This window comes from Chaetodon trifascialis, chromosome 10, assembly GCF_039877785.1.
Source record: "Chaetodon trifascialis isolate fChaTrf1 chromosome 10, fChaTrf1.hap1, whole genome shotgun sequence".
Classification (NCBI taxonomy): domain Eukaryota; kingdom Metazoa; phylum Chordata; class Actinopteri; order Chaetodontiformes; family Chaetodontidae; genus Chaetodon; species Chaetodon trifascialis.
In genome coordinates, this window is record NC_092065.1 from 25,060,819 (window position 1) to 25,081,877 (window position 21,059).

The 21,059-nt window shown below is 45.5% G+C and overlaps 4 protein-coding genes across 5 annotated transcripts; 3 read left to right on the forward strand and 1 right to left on the reverse strand.

Moving 5' to 3' along the window:
- The first annotated feature begins 388 nt into the window (after positions 1-388).
- On the forward strand, positions 389-4,782 carry agk (acylglycerol kinase). Its single transcript, XM_070972044.1, has 14 exons — positions 389-630; positions 719-758; positions 839-918; positions 1,021-1,096; positions 1,199-1,324; positions 1,442-1,536; positions 1,623-1,692; positions 1,875-1,954; positions 2,038-2,095; positions 2,481-2,628; positions 2,735-2,832; positions 2,919-2,989; positions 3,096-3,180; positions 3,314-4,782. Exons 1-14 carry the CDS (start codon positions 521-523, stop codon positions 3,446-3,448), a joined length of 1,272 nt encoding a protein of 423 aa, XP_070828145.1. The 5' UTR covers positions 389-520; the 3' UTR covers positions 3,449-4,782.
- A 250-nt stretch (positions 4,783-5,032) lies between these two features.
- dennd11 (DENN domain containing 11) lies at positions 5,033-12,291 on the reverse strand. Its single transcript, XM_070972035.1, has 9 exons — positions 11,669-12,291; positions 10,983-11,082; positions 10,706-10,864; positions 9,675-9,828; positions 9,449-9,587; positions 9,127-9,258; positions 8,891-9,041; positions 7,735-7,803; positions 5,033-7,595 (listed from the first exon to the last, which is right to left on the reverse strand). The coding sequence occupies exons 1-9, from the start codon at positions 12,087-12,089 to the stop codon at positions 7,400-7,402; spliced, it is 1,521 nt and encodes a 506-aa protein (XP_070828136.1). The 5' UTR covers positions 12,090-12,291; the 3' UTR covers positions 5,033-7,399.
- Positions 11,872-17,460, forward strand: wee2 (WEE2 oocyte meiosis inhibiting kinase). Of its 2 annotated transcripts, XM_070972033.1 has the most exons (12): positions 11,872-12,195; positions 13,196-13,504; positions 13,630-13,838; positions 14,135-14,192; positions 14,552-14,721; positions 14,836-14,957; positions 15,066-15,212; positions 15,312-15,416; positions 15,484-15,569; positions 16,325-16,495; positions 16,683-16,831; positions 16,949-17,460. In XM_070972033.1, exons 1-12 carry the CDS (start codon positions 12,193-12,195, stop codon positions 17,112-17,114), a joined length of 1,695 nt encoding a protein of 564 aa, XP_070828134.1. In that variant the 5' UTR covers positions 11,872-12,192; the 3' UTR covers positions 17,115-17,460. The 2 variants fall into 2 exon arrangements, with proteins under 2 accessions (XP_070828134.1, XP_070828135.1); XM_070972034.1 differs by lacking the exon at positions 11,872-12,195 and having other exon boundaries at positions 13,081-13,504.
- A 523-nt stretch (positions 17,461-17,983) lies between these two features.
- bida (BH3 interacting domain death agonist) lies at positions 17,984-20,660 on the forward strand. Its single transcript, XM_070972625.1, has 4 exons — positions 17,984-18,140; positions 18,534-18,783; positions 19,089-19,222; positions 20,094-20,660. The coding sequence occupies exons 2-4, from the start codon at positions 18,540-18,542 to the stop codon at positions 20,289-20,291; spliced, it is 576 nt and encodes a 191-aa protein (XP_070828726.1). The 5' UTR covers positions 17,984-18,140; positions 18,534-18,539; the 3' UTR covers positions 20,292-20,660.
- The last annotated feature ends 399 nt before the right edge of the window (positions 20,661-21,059 follow it).

The following is a 21,059-nucleotide window of genomic DNA, read 5'->3' on the forward strand; positions in this document are numbered from 1 at the left end:
TAAATTTTCTAAACACGCCTTGATAACATTTGTTCAACAAAAAATTAACCAGCCCTAACTTAAAGTGTACACTGGGTAATTATGTAGCAATATATTTTAGGCATTGCCGTCATTTTGTAAAATCTCTTCAGGCGAGGTCCTCGAGCTGTAGGAGCCTCTAAGTCTATGGGAATTGTAGTTTACTATCGCAGATAAACTCGAGAAATGTAATATAATCATTCATCTAATTCAGTTCCCGTGAATTTGAGCTTTATTTTACAAATCCCGTAACACAATTCTCTGTCAAATATTATTTTCTAGAAAACTTCGATGAAGCAATACTTGTGAATGAATCTCATGTGGCAGCAACATTGGTTCCGCCCTGCGTTGGTCCGCACGGTCGGTTTTCATGTTACACAAAGATGTCCATACCAGTTTGACAGCTGTGTACTCGTGACCGCGGGATGGAAATTTGTCATTCATGATTTTAAAACTCAGTACAGTGTAAAGTAGAGGGTTTGGGGACATTTTAATCGAAACCATGGCTCGGGTTGTGAAAGTGTTTCGGACTCTGCGGAATCACTGGAAGAAGTCCACATTCGCTGTGTGTGTCCTGTCTTACGGGGGGTACTGGCTCAATGGTAAACACTGGTGAGTATGTCAGGTCGTGGTATTTCCACTGAGTAGACGGATCACTTGCCTGTTTGTGTGTAACATTTTGTGTCTTGTATCTTATCAGTGATAATGTCCTGCGACGAGAGGCGTGTCTAGTGGCCAAGGTGAGACATCTCTATAAATCATACCTCAAAACCTTCATCAAGTGCCTTGTAGCTCTAATCATCATCATAATCTCTGCCAGGAATTTGGGCGTCAACAGATAGCACCGCAGGAGCAGCTGAAGAAAGCAATGGTGATCTTGAACCCTGCAGCTTGTGGAGGGTAGGAAGACAAAGCTCAAAAGCTCTCACTGACACTTTTGTCTGGACTTCAGACCTCAGTTATTTCAGAATATTTCACACTTCCGCTCTCAATCTTCTCCAGGAAAGCAAACAACCTGTTTGAAAAGAATGCCGCTCCCATTTTACACCTGGCTGGTGTCGAGGTTACAATAGTAAAGGTACTCTTGGCTTTTACCCCCCTTGGAAACCATCAGTGCTGTCACTGTAGCTCTCGTATAGATCCCAATGTGTGACACCATGATTCTACATCATCTCTTCAGACAGATTATGAAGGTCAAGCAAAAAAACTGCTGGAGCTCATGGAACAGACAGACATGCTGATCGTGGCCGGAGGGGATGGCACCTTGCAGGAAGTCATCACAGGTTTACTGCGAAGGCCGGATCAAGTAGGTCTCACACAGTTACTGCGCTGATCTGTCATCAGTTCATGGTTATCCACACAAGACACCTTAATCCAAATGTGTCTGTTAATGTAGTCACTGATGGATGTTTTATGACGACAGGAAACGGTCAGCAACACGCCGATTGGATTCATTCCACTAGGCTCTCGTAATTCCTTGAGTCCAAGTCTTCACCTCCTGAGTGACAACAAGGTCAAGTAAGTATCTGATCATCACACAAGGATTGACTGTCAGGATGCACCTCACAATTTAAACTCATTTTTTCCACCTGATACCTTTTCAGAAACATCACTTCAGCGACACTGTCCATTCTGAAGGGAGAAACCGTACCTCTGGACGTGCTGCAAATCAAAGTGAGACACTTAAAAAGCTTCATGACTTTTGTTTTGAAATAATCTCATACTTTATAATATGCTTTTCTTCAACACGTGATAGTTACATTTAAGGTGAGATTATACTTTCATTTTTTACAATGCAGCGAGACTTTATGTGGCAGCAGTTGGATTTTTGTGTGTGCCTGCGTGTGTGTTTCTAGGGGGAGAAAGATCAGCCAGTCTTCGCTGTGATGGGACTACGTTGGGGTGTGTTTAGAGATGTGGCTGCAACAATCAGCAAGTAAGGCTACACAACTGGTCGCTCAGATTATAATCCAGGGTAAAATATGGCATAATTCTCCATATGATCATATTTCCCCGTAGATACTGGTACCTTGGACCACTGAAGACACATGCAGCACATTGGTTTAGCACTCTGCGGGTAAGTCCGTGTTTTCTATTTAATATTCAACTCTTTAATTCTGACCTTGCTAAGTGCATTTTCTTTCAAAGGAAGTGTTCTCGACATGTATCGCCTGTTTTCTGTTACCATTGAGTACTCGAAGAAGTCACAGTCTGACACAGCTGTGCCTGAAAAGAAGTTAAGTGTAGCTTTCAGTGTAATTGTAGCATCTAATGACTGAGTGCTGCTACAGGAGCTCTTCATCCTGACAAAAACACGTTTCAGCAGCTTCAGGAAAACATCGTTATCTCACTGAATCAGTTGTCTGCAACACGCAGTAGATCTCATCTCTCTGTGTCTCACATCTCCCCCTGCTTCCTTGTCACGACTGAATTCTGTGGCCGCTGCTTGTAAAATCTGTCAGGAGTGGCCCCTGGTCCGGGACGTCTCAGTGTCTTACACAGCTCCCAGCCTGCGGCCCCCTGACCTGCCCCCTCAGAAGCTCCCCAGACCCAACCTGCTGTCCCGCATCGCCCGCAGACTGAGAAACTACTGGAACCCTCCTGCTGAAGGTCGGGTGTGTCACTGTGCTGATACTGTGGTCGCAGCATGGCAACACGGCACCAGTTCCAACAGTAAAATAATGTGTGTTGTATTTTGGTGTGTGTGTGTGCTCAGAGCCTCCAAAGGTCGAAGAGCCAGAGGAGTGGAAGGAGCAGAAGCTGTCAACGTTAGAGCTGTTTATTCAAACCCACAACCAAAATCCAGTGGAGAAGGTCAGTCCAAAACAACTGTATTGATAAAACCCCGAGTTCTGGATGAATGACATGACGGGACATTTTCTGTTCATTTGAACTTGCAGCGCTTAAACGACTCCCTGATGATCTGCGCAGAAGCGGACGACTTCACGAAGGGCGAGTTCGTCACTGTCGGGTCAGTAGTTTTAGTTTATTTGTCTGCTTCCAGCAGAAAATACAGACGAGGTCAATGCACGTTATTTGAAAGCTCGCATTGATGTAAATTATGTTCCTCATTATAGAAATAAGAAAGAAGAGGACCCCACCGTATTTACCAGAAACTCCACAAAACTGGAAGCCAGTGCGTGCCGGCTGCAGCTGCCAGAGGTCAGAATGCCCTTCAGACGGCCTCCTTTATTCTGTCCAGTCAAAGCAAATCAGAATTATTTTCAGACCCTGCCAGCATTAGTCTGCTCACTCTCTAAAGCTCAGCTCATTGGTTCTTGTCCCGACCCCGCAGGGCACCAGCGGCTTCTTTAACATCGACAATGAGGAGTACGACGCCCTGCCTGTGGAGGTGAGGCTGTTGCCACGGAAACTACGCTTCTTCATCAGTGCAGAGCGCAGAGAGCAGCTCCTCTCACAGATGCAGTGAGGAAGAAAGTAAAGCAGAAAGAAGACAAGAACAGCGAAAATTAAACACAAAGGCAGAGAACCAGCTGCCATGAAACTCTGAGCTCAGTTTGGAAACAGGTGTCTGCGGTTTAAAATGGTCCTGACGTCCTGCTGGTCCGTTTTACTTCATGCAAACATGGCTAAAATATTAAGTTACTACTTCTGGGGAGGAGTAGATCACATGTCTTTGTAATCAAAAGGACCAAGGCTTTGTTTCGTGAAGCCAGTAACCCATGCACAGGCTGTCTTAAAAAGGACTTTATGTTTACTCAATGGTTTACTGTTGCCATCATAAATAAAAATAATGTCTGTCCAATTCAACACAAAGTGTGTTTATACCAGTTTGACATTAAGGTGGGAGCATTTAGCAGCCACCTGCTTTAGACGACAGAAGATGCTCAGAAGAGTCGTCAGAGGTTGGAGGTACGAGACGGATGAATATGGAAGGATACAGGGATGCTGCAGCATTGGGAATGTGTTGCGAATGATCCCAGATCTTGGACCAGGAGTTTGGCAGAGTCCCTCGTGACGTTGGGTCTGGGCTAACAGATGGTGTTGACAGCAAATCTGCAGGATGAAGCAAGTGGCTGCATTGCAGGCTCCTTATCATGCTGTTGTTTAGGACAACACAAAGGAGGGCTCTCGCTTTCATTTTGGTGGAGTTAGCTGGTGGAAGCAGCTTGTAGGGGGATGCCAGAGGCTGATTGTGTCTATGTGCACTGACTAAAGCTCAGTCAGGAGGGAAATGTTGTACTTTTCACTCCATTGACAGCTGCTGTTACTGGATACATGCAAAGACCAACCTCATTTGAATTTCATCATATGATGGATCGCCATCAGGGATTCAGAGAGACAGGCAAAAGAAGGATCAGCATTGGAGCAACTGAGGCCAAGACGTCCTGACATTTAGTCCATAACATGGCTCAAGCTCTGAAGGTGCTGGATCCTACATTTCCCATAATACAGCGGGGTCACGTCTTGAATTTGAAACTACTCCCTCATTGGCCACTTCTGTCAAACCTCACACTCACACAAGCTTTCCATTAAAAAATAAAATTTGTGTCTCATATGTCCTCCTGCATGTCTTAAATCCAAGTGGACAAAATGACTCTGGTGATGTCATCAGGGTCCCTCCAGAGGACATTATTCAACCACTGTCATGGACTGAGTAGTTCTCCTGGTGAAAAGTAAACTGAGCTTCATTCGTTAAATCTTTAAACTAACTAAAGTAGCTTCAATTGTCTCCACCTCAACCAGTGGTGAAAAGCTGCTTACACATGAACACATCAGTAATAAAGATTGATTCAAATATCTAATAATTCAACACTCCAGAACGTTTACTCAGCAAAATGAGTACTTCCACTTCTGTTACTTTAAGTACGTTTACTTTTACTGAAAAACTAATTTGAATGAAGCACTTTTACTTGGAAGACTGCAGAGTTACAGATCATCCTAAAAGCTATTTCGCGTCTTGGAAAGTAATGAAAGCAGAGATCCTGGTCAGAGAGGGAAGAGAGAGGCGGAGGGAGAGTAGAAAGAAAGAACCGGAGAGAAAAACAGTTGTGCAGGTCAGAAGCAGGGGATTAGGTAACACCTGAACTATCAGTGTTTTATTATCTTACAATGGCAGTACAGTGAAACGAACAGTTGCTCATGCTATTGAGTTCATGTGTACATTTACTGACATCTCTTACAGTGTTTCACATCAGTGAACGTGAAGACGTCTTTGTTATCCCGTGAATGCTCTTGATTTACATTACAATTGAGAAGAAAACACTACTGGGATGTGCTGCTGCATGTGTGCAATACATTTGCTGTCTTTGACATTCAGTAGAGTGACGCGCTGCACGTTTAGCTAATGCTGGTACACATCTGTGAACGGCTCCACGCACAAGGCATTTTATACAGTGGTGTGTGTTGTGCACATTCCCTTTTACACTGAACATACACCTGTAAAGCAAACACCGTCAGAGGCAAGAGAACATGTTTGCAAATGGACCGGTCAGTATCAACAGGTTCCACTGGAGACAGGAAGGTCATTGAGCAGTGCCAAGGACAATGTACTTAATCTTTAAGCAAATACTGCTGACATGAGTCACTTTGTTGCAGTCAGTTTGAGAGAATCACATTTCTTTAAGGCCCCATTTCAACAGCAAAGTTTCAGTGCCCTTGTCTTTCCAATACAATACTTTGGGCACTTTTAAAAAAAATGTTTTAACCAACCCAGAAAACATCTTTGGGGGCGGTCAAGACAAAACAGTACAGGCTATAAGACCATGACAGATCATTTCTGGAATGTGATAATGAAAAAAAATAGTTATAGACCACTGAATTAAAAAGACATGTTTAAAAAAGGGGGGGCATAAGGAGGTTGAGAAGCATTGCTCCAAACGTATGCAAGGTGAGCATCAGCCTCGTGTTCCAACATGGAACAAATTCTAGCTCTGACGGTGGGTGAACTGCAGCGGCCTGCCAGGGGACTGAAAAGACAGAGCTGGCCGGTCTCTGGAGCTGGATTCACTCAATGGGACTGCGATGAAAAGACTGAGAGAGACCCTCAGCTGGAACAGAGTCTGCCCGTCGAGGAGGAGTTAAAGCTTCTGCTCGGGCCTCACCGTGACCAACAGCACATCTCCAACACCACAAAGAGATCTTTGTCAAGGATACAGACAAGCGGAGAGGATCTCTTTGAAGCCCATCAACAAGAAAACTACAAACGGCTCCATCAAGGACGCTTCATTCAACGGGACGACAGAAAATATATCAGATGAACCAGCCTCGAGTAGATGAAACAAACAGTGAAAGCCTGTATACGGTACAATACACACACACTTGCTGGCTCAGACTGTAAGTCATAAACATTGAAAATAAGAGTACAGTTAAGCATGGTCGCCGTGCAAATAAGGAAACAGTCCAGTGGCGGACATGGTGCAGCATTCATGATAAGTTAGTGTTATACTGTAGGATCACATTCATCGACAATTCAAGAACGTCAGCTGATCACGAGGTGAGGGTAAAGCATGTGACGCGGCAAGGTTTTCACAGCGCTGCCATCAGCCGTGATCAAACACAGACACGCCAGCTCGCGCTGAAGGTGCATCAAGGTGAACGGAGCGCTGAGCAGGCTTTCCCTTCTCGCTCTGTGAGTCAGCTTCATCACAATGAACCATCTCCATAATAAAAACACTGTTCGGCCTCACTTTCAGCTGGGAAAGAAGTTGTTTTCTTTAAAAAAAAAAAAAAAAGCATTTCAACAAACACACAAAGTCCTATTGCTTCCTTTCTGAAAGGCCAATGAAGTGGTCAAAACGCATTCCCTGTGCTAACTCCCAAAGCAGCTTCATCACAGCAAGAAACAGAATGAGAGAGTGCGGTGCTGCTTGAACTTCCTTCATATTATGACGGCTAGAATCTCCTAGAAAAAGTACCAGAAGCACGCAGATTCAAGTGGACACCAAAGCAGCAGGAGTGTGAGTATTTCAGGGATTCTTCGCTGTGACGGGTGCAGAGGGGAGCCACCAATCACCCTGCTGTGATGACCAGACCTCGCCAAGACTTCCATCTTTCCTCCAGCGCTTCAGTCGTGGCCACGTACAGTAAGCCGGAATCAACACAAGAACACACGAAGAAATATTTCTGACAAAACATAAGGAGTGAATGGCTGTGCAAGCTCACGGCTGCCCAGCATCACCGTCCGCCAGGCAGGTGTTGGACCAGTGCACAAAGTGTCCTCATCATCCACACTGCTTGGAAACAGTCTCCACAGGTCCAGTGAGACACACACAGAGGGAGAACAGACACCCAGGAGGGGACTGCGGGCAACAGATGGAAGTCCCAGGGTGGAGGCAGTGTCTTCAGTGTCTTGGTGTGTGTGTGGGCCGTGAAGGCACGAATATCCAGTGGTGCTCTGGTTTCCCAGGCTGAGGGGGCCTCAGGGGCAGCAGAGGTTGTCTATGACCAGCGTGACGTCGATACCGTACACCTCCAGCAGGTCGACCAGGAAGGCGCGATCACCCTGGGGATCCAGCCCCATGGCCCTCACGTGCTCGGCGGTGAGGGTGGGATCGACGCTCCCCGCGACCTCAGACAGGGTCTGGAAGATGCAGTTATTCAGCTCCATGAAGAACCTAGGACGGAGTTTAAAGACAACTGCATCATGCCGGGGTCCTTGGCATCATATTACAATGGACAAAAGCAACATAACAGCGCGCCTGCCTGTGATCACGACTCAAGCAGCAGCTGTGAATACGTTCATCAGAGACTCACAGAATGAAGAGATCCTCTTCGTTTGATGTGCAGTCTCCATCCACCTCCTGAGAGTACAGCAGCATTTGCCTAGGGAAAAAAGTTAGCATTAAACATCATCTTTGAAATGCAACAAAGCCTCACTGGCCTGTTTTTTAAGCACGGCCATGTTCGTCTTGTAGAACAAATTCATCTTTGAAAAATGTTGGTGCATGCATCACATTTGAAAATCAGACCATCTGACACTCGGCATGATGCTATTTTAGCAGCGGTGACAGCAGTGTTGCTCTCCTCAACCAAAATTATGACTAAATATCGTCGTCAATTAACCTTTATCACGTGACGAAAACAAGACCAGAGGCAGCGTAAATGCTGGTCATGTGACGGTAACTATAATTAAATATATAATGCAATATTGTTGACGAATATAAACAAGACCAAATGTGGTTTACAAAATAAAAGCTCTGCTAAAATGTCTCTTCATTTTCGTTGACTAAAACAAGACGAAATGTTATAACGTTATTTCGTCTCGTGTAGTCGCGTTATTATTATTTTGTAGTATTTCTGTTTTCTATGTCTCACTTGTCGCCGCATCAGGTCGCACTGCGCAGTCGCACTGACGTCACTTCCTCAATCCCCGCTCGCGGCGTTATTTAGAAGACGCAGCTGCGGTAGGTTAGCGTTAACGACAGGCAGCTGACGCATGAGCGGGACCGATGGCCGGCCAGCCGGCTTTGCTTATTTATTTGGTAAAATAAATAATTTATTTGGTAAAATAAATAAGCAAAGCCGGCTAGTGTTGTGAATTCAAATCAAATTGAATGGATGTATCCTTGAGTCTAGAAATTAACAATAATATAATAATAAGACAACCTTGTTTGAATTGAGAAATGGCTAAAAGAAAATTTTGGTTTTGTCTATTCTACTAGGTACTTATACTATATTGACTGGGTTAAATAGTCAATATAGTCAATTGCATTATTAAAAATAGACTAAAATACAATTTTCATTGACTAAAACTAGACGAACATGTCACCAGGTTTCGTCGACTGAAACTAGATGAAAATAGTCACGGATAATTCTGACTAAAATAAGACTAAACAAACAACAAAAACTAAACAAAAAGACTAAAATTAAAACAGGCTGCCAAAAACAACACTAGTCGACTGTGGCGTACCTCTGTTCACTCAGTTTCCTGTACTTCTCCTTATCCGCTGCGTTCAGGCGCAGCAGCGGCTGCAGATGACTTCTGTGCGTTTTCACGTTCTGGTTGTCTATGTAGACGTCGTACAGCTCTTTCTTCTCCTCAAAAATCTTCTCCGTGGTGCCTTAAAAAGCATGTTCACATATGAGGAGTTATTTTCCGTAGATTACGGCCAATTAAGCAGTTACATGCATCAAAGCTGCACTCACAGGCCACATACGACATCTCCGTTTCCAGGGCAGCGATGTCGGCTACGTTGATGTAGAAGAAAGGCCGTAATTCAGGCACAGAGGCGCCGATTCCAGGTAGAGAGACGTTGGCCAGGCAGCAACAGCAATACACTGAGGGAGCACAAGAAGCCGGTGGATGAAACATCTCCGGGGAAATAGAAAATAAAAAAACACTCAGGCTGCGACAACAGAACATTTGTCACACCCTGAGCTGCTTGTGTGAGTCCGTGCTGCAGCCATATTAAATGGCTACGCTAATCAACGGGATGTGTGTGTGTCGGTGTGCGTTTGAGCTTCTCACCCCTGTAGCAGACCACACCTACAGGTGGAGGGGAGAAGATGAGGAGGCGTTTCCTCAGCAACGCAAACTTCCACAGCACCATTATCTGCTCCCCGAAAAACTGGATGAACTGGGACATGCAGCCGGCTGGGTGGGTGATCTGCAAGGCGTGAGGAGAGTGATTTGTGAGTGAGCAAACACGCTATCGCCGACAGCGCACATGTGCTGCAAACTGCTGCTGTCAGACCTTCATTTCCGGATGCATGCAGCGGTTGATGGTGGTGACGCTCCAGGTCGGGCAAGCAGAGACCAGACCGTTTCCTGTCGGGGGAAGGACGGCCTTCTTATCCTCATAGAAGGCCTCCAGTGGAGAATACTGGCCTGGACACTGCAACTGGTGTCTGCAAGGCAATGACGGGAGGAGGAGAAGAGAGACAGATGAATGACGTCAGGTATGAGCCTTTTCAGATTTGTATAACGCAGCAGATTAAAGTCGCTTAAGTGCTTTCAAGCAAATCCTGCATGATGTGCACAGCGTGCTCACAGCTCGTGCAGCGCAATCCAAGAGAGTCAACGACAGTCACTGACATAATGTAACTTCTGAAATTATAGTATCTGAAACACTCTAATGGAGGGTCTATATAGAAACATTGTGTGTTCAGTGTCAGATTTTATTTCTATAATGCAATATTACCAGTTGTGCTTGGTTAGTAACCCTTGCTTGTTCTTAAATTGCATTGTGGGATCATTTGAGGCCGCTCGTATTACATAAACATAAACCACAACAACTCCTGCTTAACATGTTTCGAACGCCACATGAGACATCTGCCCGCGACGGTGAAATGACACAGTAACCACACACTCAAACTGTGGGCTGGACGACGGCGCTCTACTCAGACGAATTCAGATCCGCTCAAAGCCAACTGTGGCTATGTCACACATTTATACATAATCAATGAGGAGATGAGCTTTTTTTTCGTGAGAGGACTGAAGCAGAAGAGCAGAGTTACTAAACAGAACAGAGGCTGTCGAGGCCTCTTCTACTTCCGTGCAAGTGCTTCATACAAAAACTGCTCCTGTGACGATCGCTGTGGCTGGGACTCGGGGTTCATGTTTAATGGATGAGAAGATTTTTGAACAAATAAGCAAAGACGGGAGGCAGGCCCATAAAGAGAAACCTGCGAATGTGGTTGAGCGAGAAATAAATAGAATCCAAACAGGGTGGTGCACAGGTGGCAGAATAAGAAAAAGACGCACGCGAGACAAAGCACGCCTCACCTGACTTGGTTCTCCAGGAAGTGCATGTAGCGGTAAAGCAGAGTGTAGGAGGGAGACAGGATTCCCACGGACTTCATCCTCGCTCCTCGCTCCAGCTCGCTCTCCACAGGCATGTTAGCGAAACAGGCCAGCCCGAAGTAACAGCCTTTACGGAAATATCTAGCCAAGGGGTAAACAAAGAGGACAAGTAAACACAGAGTGACAGGTTTCTGACGGGGACGGAACAGACTGACGGTTTCATGCTTCTTGGCTGGCAGGAGGGAGCGGAAGCACGTACATGAAGTCGCTTGTGATCCGATGGGAGCCGCTCGCCATGGACTTGAATTCGACTCCGTCTAGGTCGATGTCGTGAGGCAGGCACCACTCTACCATATTGCCTGCCATTCACACACACACAAAGAGAGAAGAGAAAGCTTGAAATTACTTCCCACATTGTGTACTTTCATCCTGACTGCTGCTTCTTCTTCTGCGTGTCAGAAAGCTTTGACTCAGCCGCTGTGACCGTACACTGACCTCTTCCACACATCAGGCACTGATAGTCTGGCCTCGTATTTCATGAACTGTTGACTCTATGTCTTGGCTGTTTTTAACGACAGTGAGCCAGATGATCCCTTTATGTCCAATTCTACACTAAATCTAATAGATGGCTTTCCTTTTTATTCCAGATTGGGCTTCAGCTGCTGAGCTCTCTCTCACACACAATGGTTGAAAATCAGACCAGGAAGTTCAAGGGTTATTTCACCACCGTGGACCGATCTCTGCAGGTGAGAAAGGTTTGACAGCATAGCAGCAGAGCATACACCCTTTACTCCCATGACTCAGTATAATGCACTACACCACCCAGACAGAGGAGCCATTCCAAGACAACAAGACATCATTTCAGCCCATTTTTCAGATGATCTAATCCGTATAATTTAAGATTAAAGATCAATCAAATGATTTTGCTACACTCTGATTGCTTACCCGATCTTGTATCAAAGGTAACCACAAACACAGCCACGATCTGGTCTTTTTCCTCCCACTGATCCCTCACCGAGAGGCCGGGGAAGGGCACATCACGATCTGTACCGAGCGGCCGCGGGCGATCCCAGCCGTGTCCAGACAGCACTGTCCGCGGGCGGCTCGGGCTTCCGTCCCCGCTGATAACAACAGCTGTTAAGCTCTTCGTCGGACTGCAGGTGATGACGGTGGTGGTGGTGTTGCTGCTGCTCCACCCAGTACCAGCCGCTGTTGGTATGCGTCGCCCGACGGGCTGCGAACTTTTCTCCGGCGGCGCGTCTTCCTCCCGCGGCGGCGAAGGCGGCGGCGGGGCCGCCTGGTTTGGATCGGGCGGTGGGATCTCCTCCCAGTCCAGCAGCGGGGCTCGGTCCGACTGCTTCACCATGGTTCTGCGGCTGCCTCGGACGACTCGGGAAGGTCGAAGAATATCAGAAAAGTGCGCTTTCCGGCTGAATCGAGCACACTAGACGCGCTGCTGGAGCCGGATCATGGTATCCTGCCGCTCACTGGCTTATTTTCTGTGTATTTGTAAGCGTGTCACATCCACTGACGGGCTGCTTTCCCTCCTCCTTTCTCACTGTTTTGATGACGTCGCTGACTTCCGCCCACGTGTCTATATTACTATTTAATACAATGACCTAATTTTGGTTACAGGCCATTTATTTTGCCAATAATAATCCATATTATATTAAGATTCATGGAGAGATTCCGCTGTGATGTACTCTCTCACATGTTCCTCTGAGGTATCTTATTGTTATTTCGTTTTACTTGAAATTTGAATTCATAGTTTTCTCGAGATAACATTGACCACGTGCATATGCATCCATGTCTACATAATATTTATATTTTCCCAGCTTTGATGATAACTTTGATTATAACGACGTATAAAGTTGTTTATGCAATCAACAGCCAGTGGAAAGTCAGGTGTGTGGTGAACAGCTCAGCCAATCAGAGAGCTGGATGTGTGAACCCTGTGGTATAGCTCATTTAAACAGGACGTCGTTTACACACAAAGAGCGAAATTGAAGCGTGGTGGTGGCAGGGAAGGCGGCTTGTTCGTGAGTATACGTGATAAACACACATTATTACTCTAACTTAAAGCCCAAACTGATGCATATGTTAATGACTCACTGTGTGAAGCCTCCGTGCAGCTTCAGGTAAGTCTGAAAGCAACAGCACAGCCTGCCTGGAGTGCTGCTCTTCAGCTGTGTTACATGTAGTGAGCAGAATGCTTTAAAACAGAAATCAGTCAGTAATATTGCATTCTTGATTAAACTATGAGAGGAACTGCACTCGTATCATACTATGTACAGGCCTACTGGTTTAGAGTTTGAGAGAGTTGTTTTATGACCTCATCTTCCTAAGGAGACTTAAATGAAGGCCTAATAATCCAATGTATGACACCAATCCCAAATTTTCAAATCCATTTGCTCTCCAAGGGCAATCAGATACAAGATAGAGCATCTTATAAGACCCCTCTGCCAAACTCAGGCCCCAAGCATGGCGACGTTGTTTGATGGCATCAGCCAGCAGCTGGGCTTCACTAGCTGTGGAGAGGAAGGGAGCAGCAGTGACAACAGCTCCGACGACTACATATCAAGGATCCGGAGTCCCAGGGTTCGCAGTCCCAGGGTTCGCAGTCCCAGGATCCGCAGTCCCAGCTCTGCTTGCAGGACGCCCAGGGTGCAACGCCACCGCAGTAGAAGCAACACCTTATCTTCCCCTATACAGTGCACCAGCCCCATACCTTACGCCTCCTGGAGGAAACTGAGGCTCTGTGAATCTCCCAGCACGCCCAAGGTGAGGGAGAATTCACATCGATAGTCCTTAGTGTGCCCTCTTGGCCTTGGATGATGTGTCAGACTTGGTTTCAAATGTCAAACTGGTGTAACTTCATTGCATTTCTCTCATTTTTCCTCCTGTAGAGCCTGCTATCAAAGTCGTCCCAGCCTTGCTCCAGCACTAAGATAAGTCGCCATCAGAGGGCCCTGTGCTTCACCTCAGCTGCTGCTACCCACATCCACACACTTTCTGTCAATGTGAATCCTTTCACCCCTGACACAGTCCGCAGAAACAGCGAGCTGCAGTGGAGGAGTAGTTGTAGGAGTGATGACGATGATGACTGTGGACGCAGGTAACTGCCGCTTTACGCTGTATTGTCATCTGTATGGGTATGAATTGTTAACGCCCTCTGCGTGTTCAGCAGTTTGACTCACACAGAGGGATTTGTTTGATGGTTTCATAGTATCTCACACGTCACATCACAGGGGAATTAGTCCACTTTTATTGTGGTGTAGGTGTCTCATTAAGGCTATTTGTAAATTTCTCATCTGTTTTTAGTGCCCCTAAGCATAGGCCTGACTTTTAATCCCTTAGTAATTCAGTTTTGTTCAGCACATATGAAGGTTTTCATGAAGTCTCATCTTTCAGGTTGAAACACAGCCTAACGTCATCTGAGGAGGATGATGAAGCGTTTCTCCCACCAAAGGTACAGCTATTTTTATCAGTGCTTTCTGGTGGATGTAACTCTCTCTGATGCCTCTGATATGATTTCATCATCAGTCTTTGTCATCCTTGGCTGCCTCCGCACTTGTTGTTTTGTCCAAAATTACATGCTGCCAGTCCTACTTCCGGGATTTCTCTAAGGAATCTCCAGCAAAAGAGAGGGGGGGGGGGAGCTGTCAGTCTTCACCTTTTGTGGAAGTAGGACCATATTTGGTGACGCACCAAAGAAAAACCCCGGTTCTCCTGGCTGTAATCAGATTTAAGACTGAGCTCTGTGTGTTCCTCCTTTTAGAAATTTCTTATGGTTTTAACCACAAGGGCATCCATCTGTTTATCTGGCAGAGACGAGCTGTCCAAGCCCTCATGCTGTCACGCTATGAGAGTGAGTTCTTGGAGCTGGAGTGCATTGGCGTGGGCGAGTTTGGGGCAGTTTATAAGTGTGTGAAGAGGCTGGATGGTTGCTTGTACGCCATAAAACGCTCTCGCCGACCCCTGGCAGGCTCTGCCAACGAGTGAGTCAGCAGCATGTCGTCTCTCTGCCAGAGATGGATCAGTCCTTTTTTTTTTTTAATGTGCTCCTGAATTGATCAAATGTACCAGTGAGTGTTTTTTATGCTCTCTCTCAGACAACTGGCTCTAAAGGAAGTGTACGCACATGCTGTTCTTGGGCACCACCCACATGTTGTGCGCTATTATTCAGCATGGGCAGAAGACGATCACATGATTATTCAGAATGAATACTGTGATGGTAAGTTTCCCCTTACTGTCAAATAGCACAGTGTAGGAAGACTTGCATGAATTAAATTTCTAGGTATTTTTTAGGCGATTTGAGTTGAATTGTGCGTGTGCACGCTAGGTGGAAGTCTCAACGATGCCATTGTAAAGAGGGATGTGCAGGGTGAGCTGTTTTCTGAGGCCGAGCTGAAAGATCTGCTCTTACAAGTGTCTATGGGGCTGAAATACATCCACAGTTCGGGCCTCGTACACCTGGACATCAAACCTAGTATGTCTGATTGAGCAGTTTGCATTTCTTAAATCCTCCAGTCTTCAGCCTAAAGTCTCTTGTACCTCTTAAAACCCGTATTGTTTCACCTCTTTGTAGGTAATATATTCATCTGCCAGCGTCCCAGCACAAGTGCTGCACGTGATGGCGAGAGTGAGGAGGAAGATGATGGAAGCACTACAGCAGGAGTCATATACAAAATTGGTATTAAATGTTTGATAAATTTCTACGTTAAATGTTTGCAGTCAAATCTGATCCGTGTTTTCTGCAGGGGACCTGGGTCATGTGACATCAACCAACAGTCCTCAAGTTGAGGAAGGGGACAGCCGCTTTCTGGCCAGTGAGGTCCTGCATGAGGTAAAATTACAGTGCAGCCATTAAAGGAAAAGTAATGTGCTTCACAGCCAAGGACAAATAAAAGAAGGCGAGAGAACAGTCACATAGTCACTAAGTAAAAATAGCAAACAGCTCAAAGTCAAGCTAAAATGGTTTGTGGATAAAGTAATGGATAAAGTACCAGATAAAATGATTAAGAAAAACCCAAATGGTAAAGGAAGGTCTTGAGACAGTATACTGTAAAAGAGGGCAGTGAATTTTCTAGTGGAAGATCCTCAGGGAGGCTATTCCAAAGGGTTGGAGCCTGAGCAGCAAAGGCCTTGTCACCCTTGCTCTTCACCCCTGACTGGGGAATAACCAACGCGGCCTTATCAGAGGACCTCAGGCTAGAGTAATGGTGTAGAAGCTCATCCAGGTGGCATGGTGCCACACCATGCAAGGCCTTGAAAGTCAAGATAAGTAGTCTTGGGTTCTGATTTCACTGTAGGTTTTAAAAAAAAAAAAATCTGAAGTTCAGAGGTCCAGCTGTCCAAGGAGTGTTGGACCAAGATCCACCGAACTAGGCTGTAGATACTTGAAAACATTTAGCTTCTCATCCAGGTAGCTCCTTCAGTTCTGACTGATGGGGAGTCTCAGATTATTTCACGCACCCAAACACAAGAGAAGCAGTCTAGTTTATGTAGTCCAGGGCAGCGAGAACATGTATATTAGGGAAAGTAAAACGCATGGCTTAACACAGGAGGGTTTCACATTTCATCAGTCTCTCTGCTCTCCAGGATTACAGTAACCTCCCCAAGGCAGACGTCTTTGCTCTGGGCCTGACAGTGCTGCTGGCAGCCGGGGCTCCCCCTCTGCCTCAAAATGGAGATGAATGGCACAGCCTCAGAGAGGGGTGCCTCCCCAGACTACCAAAGGAGCTATCACCTCCCTTCAGAGGTCTACTTCAGGTACTCTTACTTATAGGCTGATGTTTTTGTCACATTGTTTGAGTATTTGAAGCTAGCCTAATGTAAATATATTTGATTTGTGAGCTACTTATTGATAGCATTTTTATGTGGAAACAAAAGCACTTAAATTCACTCTTGTCACTAGCATAGCTTGTTGCAAATAACCTTTTTTTTCTCTCTTGTTCAGTTGTTGCTGGATCCAGACCTGACGAAGCGGCCGTCTGCCAGGGAACTTTGCAAGCACACAATCTTAAGGGAGGAGAGGACGGGGAGGCTGGCAGCTCAGCTACGCAGAGAGCTCAATGTAGAGAAGTTCAGGACAGCCATGCTTGAAAAGTAAGAAGGGGAGAAAAATAAAGGTTTCAGGCCCCCTTCCTTATTTAATTTAACCACTGCTTAATATTCAAATGCTGATGCAAGTTAAAAGCATTCACTTGTTTCACTTTTCTTCAGAGAGCTCCAGGAAGCACGCCAGGCAGCTTTGTCACCCAACCAGAGCCTCACACCTGGCCTGAAACCCCCTGCTGCGATGGGGTCTGCACCCAGAACAGGAAGGAGGCTCGTTGGTAGGAAGACTCTGCGATCCATGAGCTTTGGCTGTCCAGGGTATGGAGTCTGATGGGATGCTGTGAGGCCCACGTGTCTGTTGTTTTGCTCTGATGCAGTGTGTCTCCTCCCGCACAAATGTTGTGCTAAAAATGTAGCAGGTCTGTATGAGAGGACTGTGTGATAAGATGCCCCGTACAGCAAAGGTTTTGTTGGAGCTGATTGAAATAACTGGATGAACAATCCTGTGAGTCTTCTGAAAGAGCAGAGAGCCTTGGCCAGCATTGTTTTTTTAACTTATCTCACCTTTTAAATTGTTTTTTTTTTTTAACAGCTTGTAACCACTGCAGATCATTATATTTACCCAACCACTGACTTGTTTTTAACTGTAAATAAACATTTTAAGCTTTATCAGATGGATTGTTCACTTTGTGTGTTTTTTCATGTAGCTCAGAAAGCACAGTGAGAAAGGCTGTCAAAGCCACAGCAGGGACTTTCCACTGTTGTGTTGGTCTTATCTCGAACTGCAGCTAACTGTGACTGTATGGAGCAGTGATCAGGAATGGACTTATCAGAAAACTGCAAATTAAAGTTTTTTCTTTGTGTGATGACACTCTTTATGACAGTGCACAGCGTGCTTAACATTTGTACATTTACAGTAGGTCACATCTACACAAAGTGACTATCATTCATATACGTTATTATGACCAGTTTGGTTCTTCAAGTAAAAATTGTTGAAGTTATAACTCATAACATCCCTTTCCAACTGGCTGATTATGTCTCCAGTGTGGTTATGTAATTTGCTGAGGTTTCTGTTTTGTTTTGTGTAAACTCGCCACAACGAATTTCTTTTTAGCGACAGTGAAATTCAGTGCTGAATAAATAACTTCCGGGTTTCTGATGGTCTTGAATGCATCATGCTGCATTTAAGGATCCACCCCCAAAGCCTGCGCGGTGAAGTCGTGTTGGGCTGCTCAGACAGAGACCAGACGCCAGAGCAGGACCGTGGTTGGTGCTCAATGGCGCGTCACTAATCTAGCAACAGTTATTTGTATGAAGTGAACGCTAAAAGCTGACGTACCCGGCACAAGGAACGAATGTGAGTAAAACGAGCTATTCCTCCGAAACTTATTTAACGTAAGCCACAGTCGCCACTTAGCTTTTGCTTAACGTTAACTTCGACGCTCGAAAGTTTACGTCAGCCGATTTAACCATAGTTAACTGAAGTTAGCAAAGTTAGCATTAGCTTCGATTTCTAGCTAGCCTACCCGTTCGCCGGCCAACTGTCAATTTAAATAATTCTGTAAATAGATGAGTTGTTTTGGTTTCCCCTATTTTGTAGTCGATTGCATTGAGTTATACATGTGGATAACTATTTAAATATTCATTGTTGAACGTAGGTTTCCTCTTTTTAACCTATTGACTGGGTTAGCGGTGTTTGTTTGTTATTGAGCGAACCTTGCTAACTTTACCCTCATTACTGTGTAAATAGGCCGAGATGGATGACCTGAGGAATCTGACCAGCGGACAGAACACCGCCCTGGTCATTCTGGCCTTCCTCCAGGCGGACTGTAGAGATTCAGAGTACGGACAGGAGCTTTTCTCCCTGCGTCAGGAAATAAATATCGGCCTCAGGAAAGAACCTCTGGACGATGGAGACCTGGAAACAGATGGTCACCTGCCCAGATGCTTCACAGTTTCTCTGGATCATATTCAGCCTTCAGTGGAGCCTCAGCGGCCTGGTGAGTAACTACAACATGGCTTGTATTCTGAAACCGAAATCCCACTCCAAAACGTCCAAAGGTCAGAGCACTAGTATTCATATCTGATCAGCTGTTTCCAGCAAAACAGCTTGTAGCTTAAAGAGAAAGCAGGAAGTGACGGCTTTCAGCTGTTTCATCTCTCACAGCCATTTAGAATAGATTTCATGAAAGCTCATGGCTCTATGTTTATTAATGGAAACATATTTTTCTTCCTGTTCAACCCAGAAGCTACCATGAAGTTGACTAAGGTGCTCTGATGTTGAGGCATTCTTCTTTTCCTGCAGGGAACCATGCAAATGCTGCAGCCCTCCAGCAGGTTGCAGAAGAGCTGAGAGAAATTGCAGCTGGGCTTGAACACTCCGTTGTGTTTCGGGCTACGCAGAACCTGAGCAGGAACATCCGGACCTCCCCCTCTGAAGTGAGTCTGTTCTGAACACGAGGATCTTTGAATTGTTATTGTGATGGTCATTTCTACTGTGACTCAAATTAACTGTAGGTTATTATTGTTGTTGCGTTAGTGAGCATCCCCGTTTTTCATATACAGTATTTAACTAGGTCTGGAACAAAGTGTCGTTACCAGCCCCATCAAGCCGATGTCCTGCAATTCCCAAGAGGCAGAAAACCCCCAAACTCTTTTGTACAGAAATCTATAACAAGGAGATCATTACACACAGTTTTTTTTCCTGCTTCACTGATCAGAACAATGGTCAATCAAAAATGGATAGTCGTTTTCCATCCAGGAGAACATGTTACTTTCATCAGAGGAACAATACATTTGAGTTCTGTAATATATATATATTTTGTAATTATTTTTGGGGGCCTTTTTTAGCCTTTATGATAGAGACAGCTGAGAGTTTGCTAGGAAGGGGGGCAGAGAGAGGGGGGACGACACACAGCAAGTGAGCCGCAGGTGGGAGTCGAGCCTGCGGCCACTGCAGAGGACTGACAGCCTCAATGTGTGGGGTGCACACCCTTTCAGCTGAGCTATAGGGCACAGGGGCGCTCCAGTTCTGTAATATATAGACATGCATATATATGCACATTAGCTAAATACAGTTCAGGTAAAATTTCCAGCTTTTCCATTTTGTTTTCATGATGCTTGTGACACAAGTGCAGAATCAAAACCTCAAAATATTGTGTTGTAAATATATGCTTATTCTAAATCTGATGCCAGATAAGATGTGCACACCCTTGTGATAGCAGCGTGGAGCTGTAGGTGTTGTACTGTGTCGTAACTGTTAAGAGTCCTGTATTATTGTTTGGTACTGAGCATTGTGGTCATGTCCCAGGAATGGAAACACCACCTTTCCTGGGAGGTGGACAGGGTGATGCAGCAGGGTGTGAATCTGAAGGATCTACCCCGGGAGCGGGTCATCGTGGCCCTCACTCTCACTCTGGTGAAGGGAGTGTGTGAGCAGGCCCCGCGGCTGCTGAGAAGCCTCTTCAGCATCGCGCTGCAGTACATCGGCCCAGTGGGGGCCAGGTGACATTTGAGCTGCAGGCTAATAGGAGATTACTCAGAAATTTGTGGTGGAAGACAGCTGAATCTGAAAGTGACATCTGCTCCTCATGACCAGCCGACTGTGAAAGGAGCTGCGTTAACAGTAGTGAGAGCACTTTTTTCATGAAAAGGAAAGTGACCATGAACACCATGTTTTGAAAACTGGAAATTTTTGTTTGTGACGCTTGAACTTTGAATCTTACTGTGTCTGTTTAATGTTGTTTAAAAGTCTTATTTTTTTCATTTTCTACGTACATGATTTGAAGTACATCATCTCTTTGTATCCAATTATTTTGCTTTCAGCATATACATGTTATGTATATTGTGTAACTTGAATAAATTTCTCTTTCCTGGGATTTGTTTCATTTCAGTCTTGAATTCTGCGAGATTGTACAGCTCTGGGGCGGCACGGTGGAGCAGCAGATAGTGCGCGTGCCTCACAGGATAAAGGTCGCCGGTTCGATCCCCGGGTCGGGCAACCTCTGTGTGAAGTTTGCATGTTCTTCCTGTGCATGCGTGGGTTCTCTCCGTGCACTCCGACTTCCTCCCACAGACCAAAAACATGCTCATTAGGTTAATTGGTGACTCTAAAATTGTCTTTAGGTATGAGTGTGAGTGTGAATGGTTGTCTGTCTGTATATGACTGTGATCGACTGGCGACCGGTTCAGGGTGTACCCCACCGCTCGCCCGTTGACAGCTGGGATAGTCGGGTATAGACGATGGATGGATGTACAGTGTAAAACATAAATAAAA

Coding starts and splice junctions, on each gene's coding strand:
- bida (XM_070972625.1), top strand. CDS start 18,540: ATGGATGACCTGAGGAATCTGACCAGCGGACAGAACACCGCCCTGGTC. Junction 18,784..19,088: donor AGTGGAGCCTCAGCGGCCTG/GTGAGTAACTAC, acceptor CTTTTCCTGCAG/GGAACCATGCAAATGCTGCA. Junction 19,223..20,093: donor TCCGGACCTCCCCCTCTGAA/GTGAGTCTGTTC, acceptor GTCATGTCCCAG/GAATGGAAACACCACCTTTC.
- wee2 (XM_070972033.1), top strand. Junction 15,213..15,311: donor ACACCTGGACATCAAACCTA/GTATGTCTGATT, acceptor ACCTCTTTGTAG/GTAATATATTCATCTGCCAG. Junction 16,832..16,948: donor AGGACAGCCATGCTTGAAAA/GTAAGAAGGGGA, acceptor ACTTTTCTTCAG/AGAGCTCCAGGAAGCACGCC.
- dennd11 (XM_070972035.1), bottom strand. CDS start 12,089: ATGGTGAAGCAGTCGGACCGAGCCCCGCTGCTGGACTGGGAGGAGATC. Junction 11,083..11,668: donor TACCTTTGATACAAGATCGG/GTAAGCAATCAG, acceptor TGTGAATGGCAG/GCAATATGGTAGAGTGGTGC. Junction 9,042..9,126: donor GGAGATGTCGTATGTGGCCT/GTGAGTGCAGCT, acceptor ATGCTTTTTAAG/GCACCACGGAGAAGATTTTT.
- agk (XM_070972044.1), top strand. CDS start 521: ATGGCTCGGGTTGTGAAAGTGTTTCGGACTCTGCGGAATCACTGGAAG. Junction 2,990..3,095: donor GGCGAGTTCGTCACTGTCGG/GTCAGTAGTTTT, acceptor TCCTCATTATAG/AAATAAGAAAGAAGAGGACC. Junction 3,181..3,313: donor GCCGGCTGCAGCTGCCAGAG/GTCAGAATGCCC, acceptor CCGACCCCGCAG/GGCACCAGCGGCTTCTTTAA.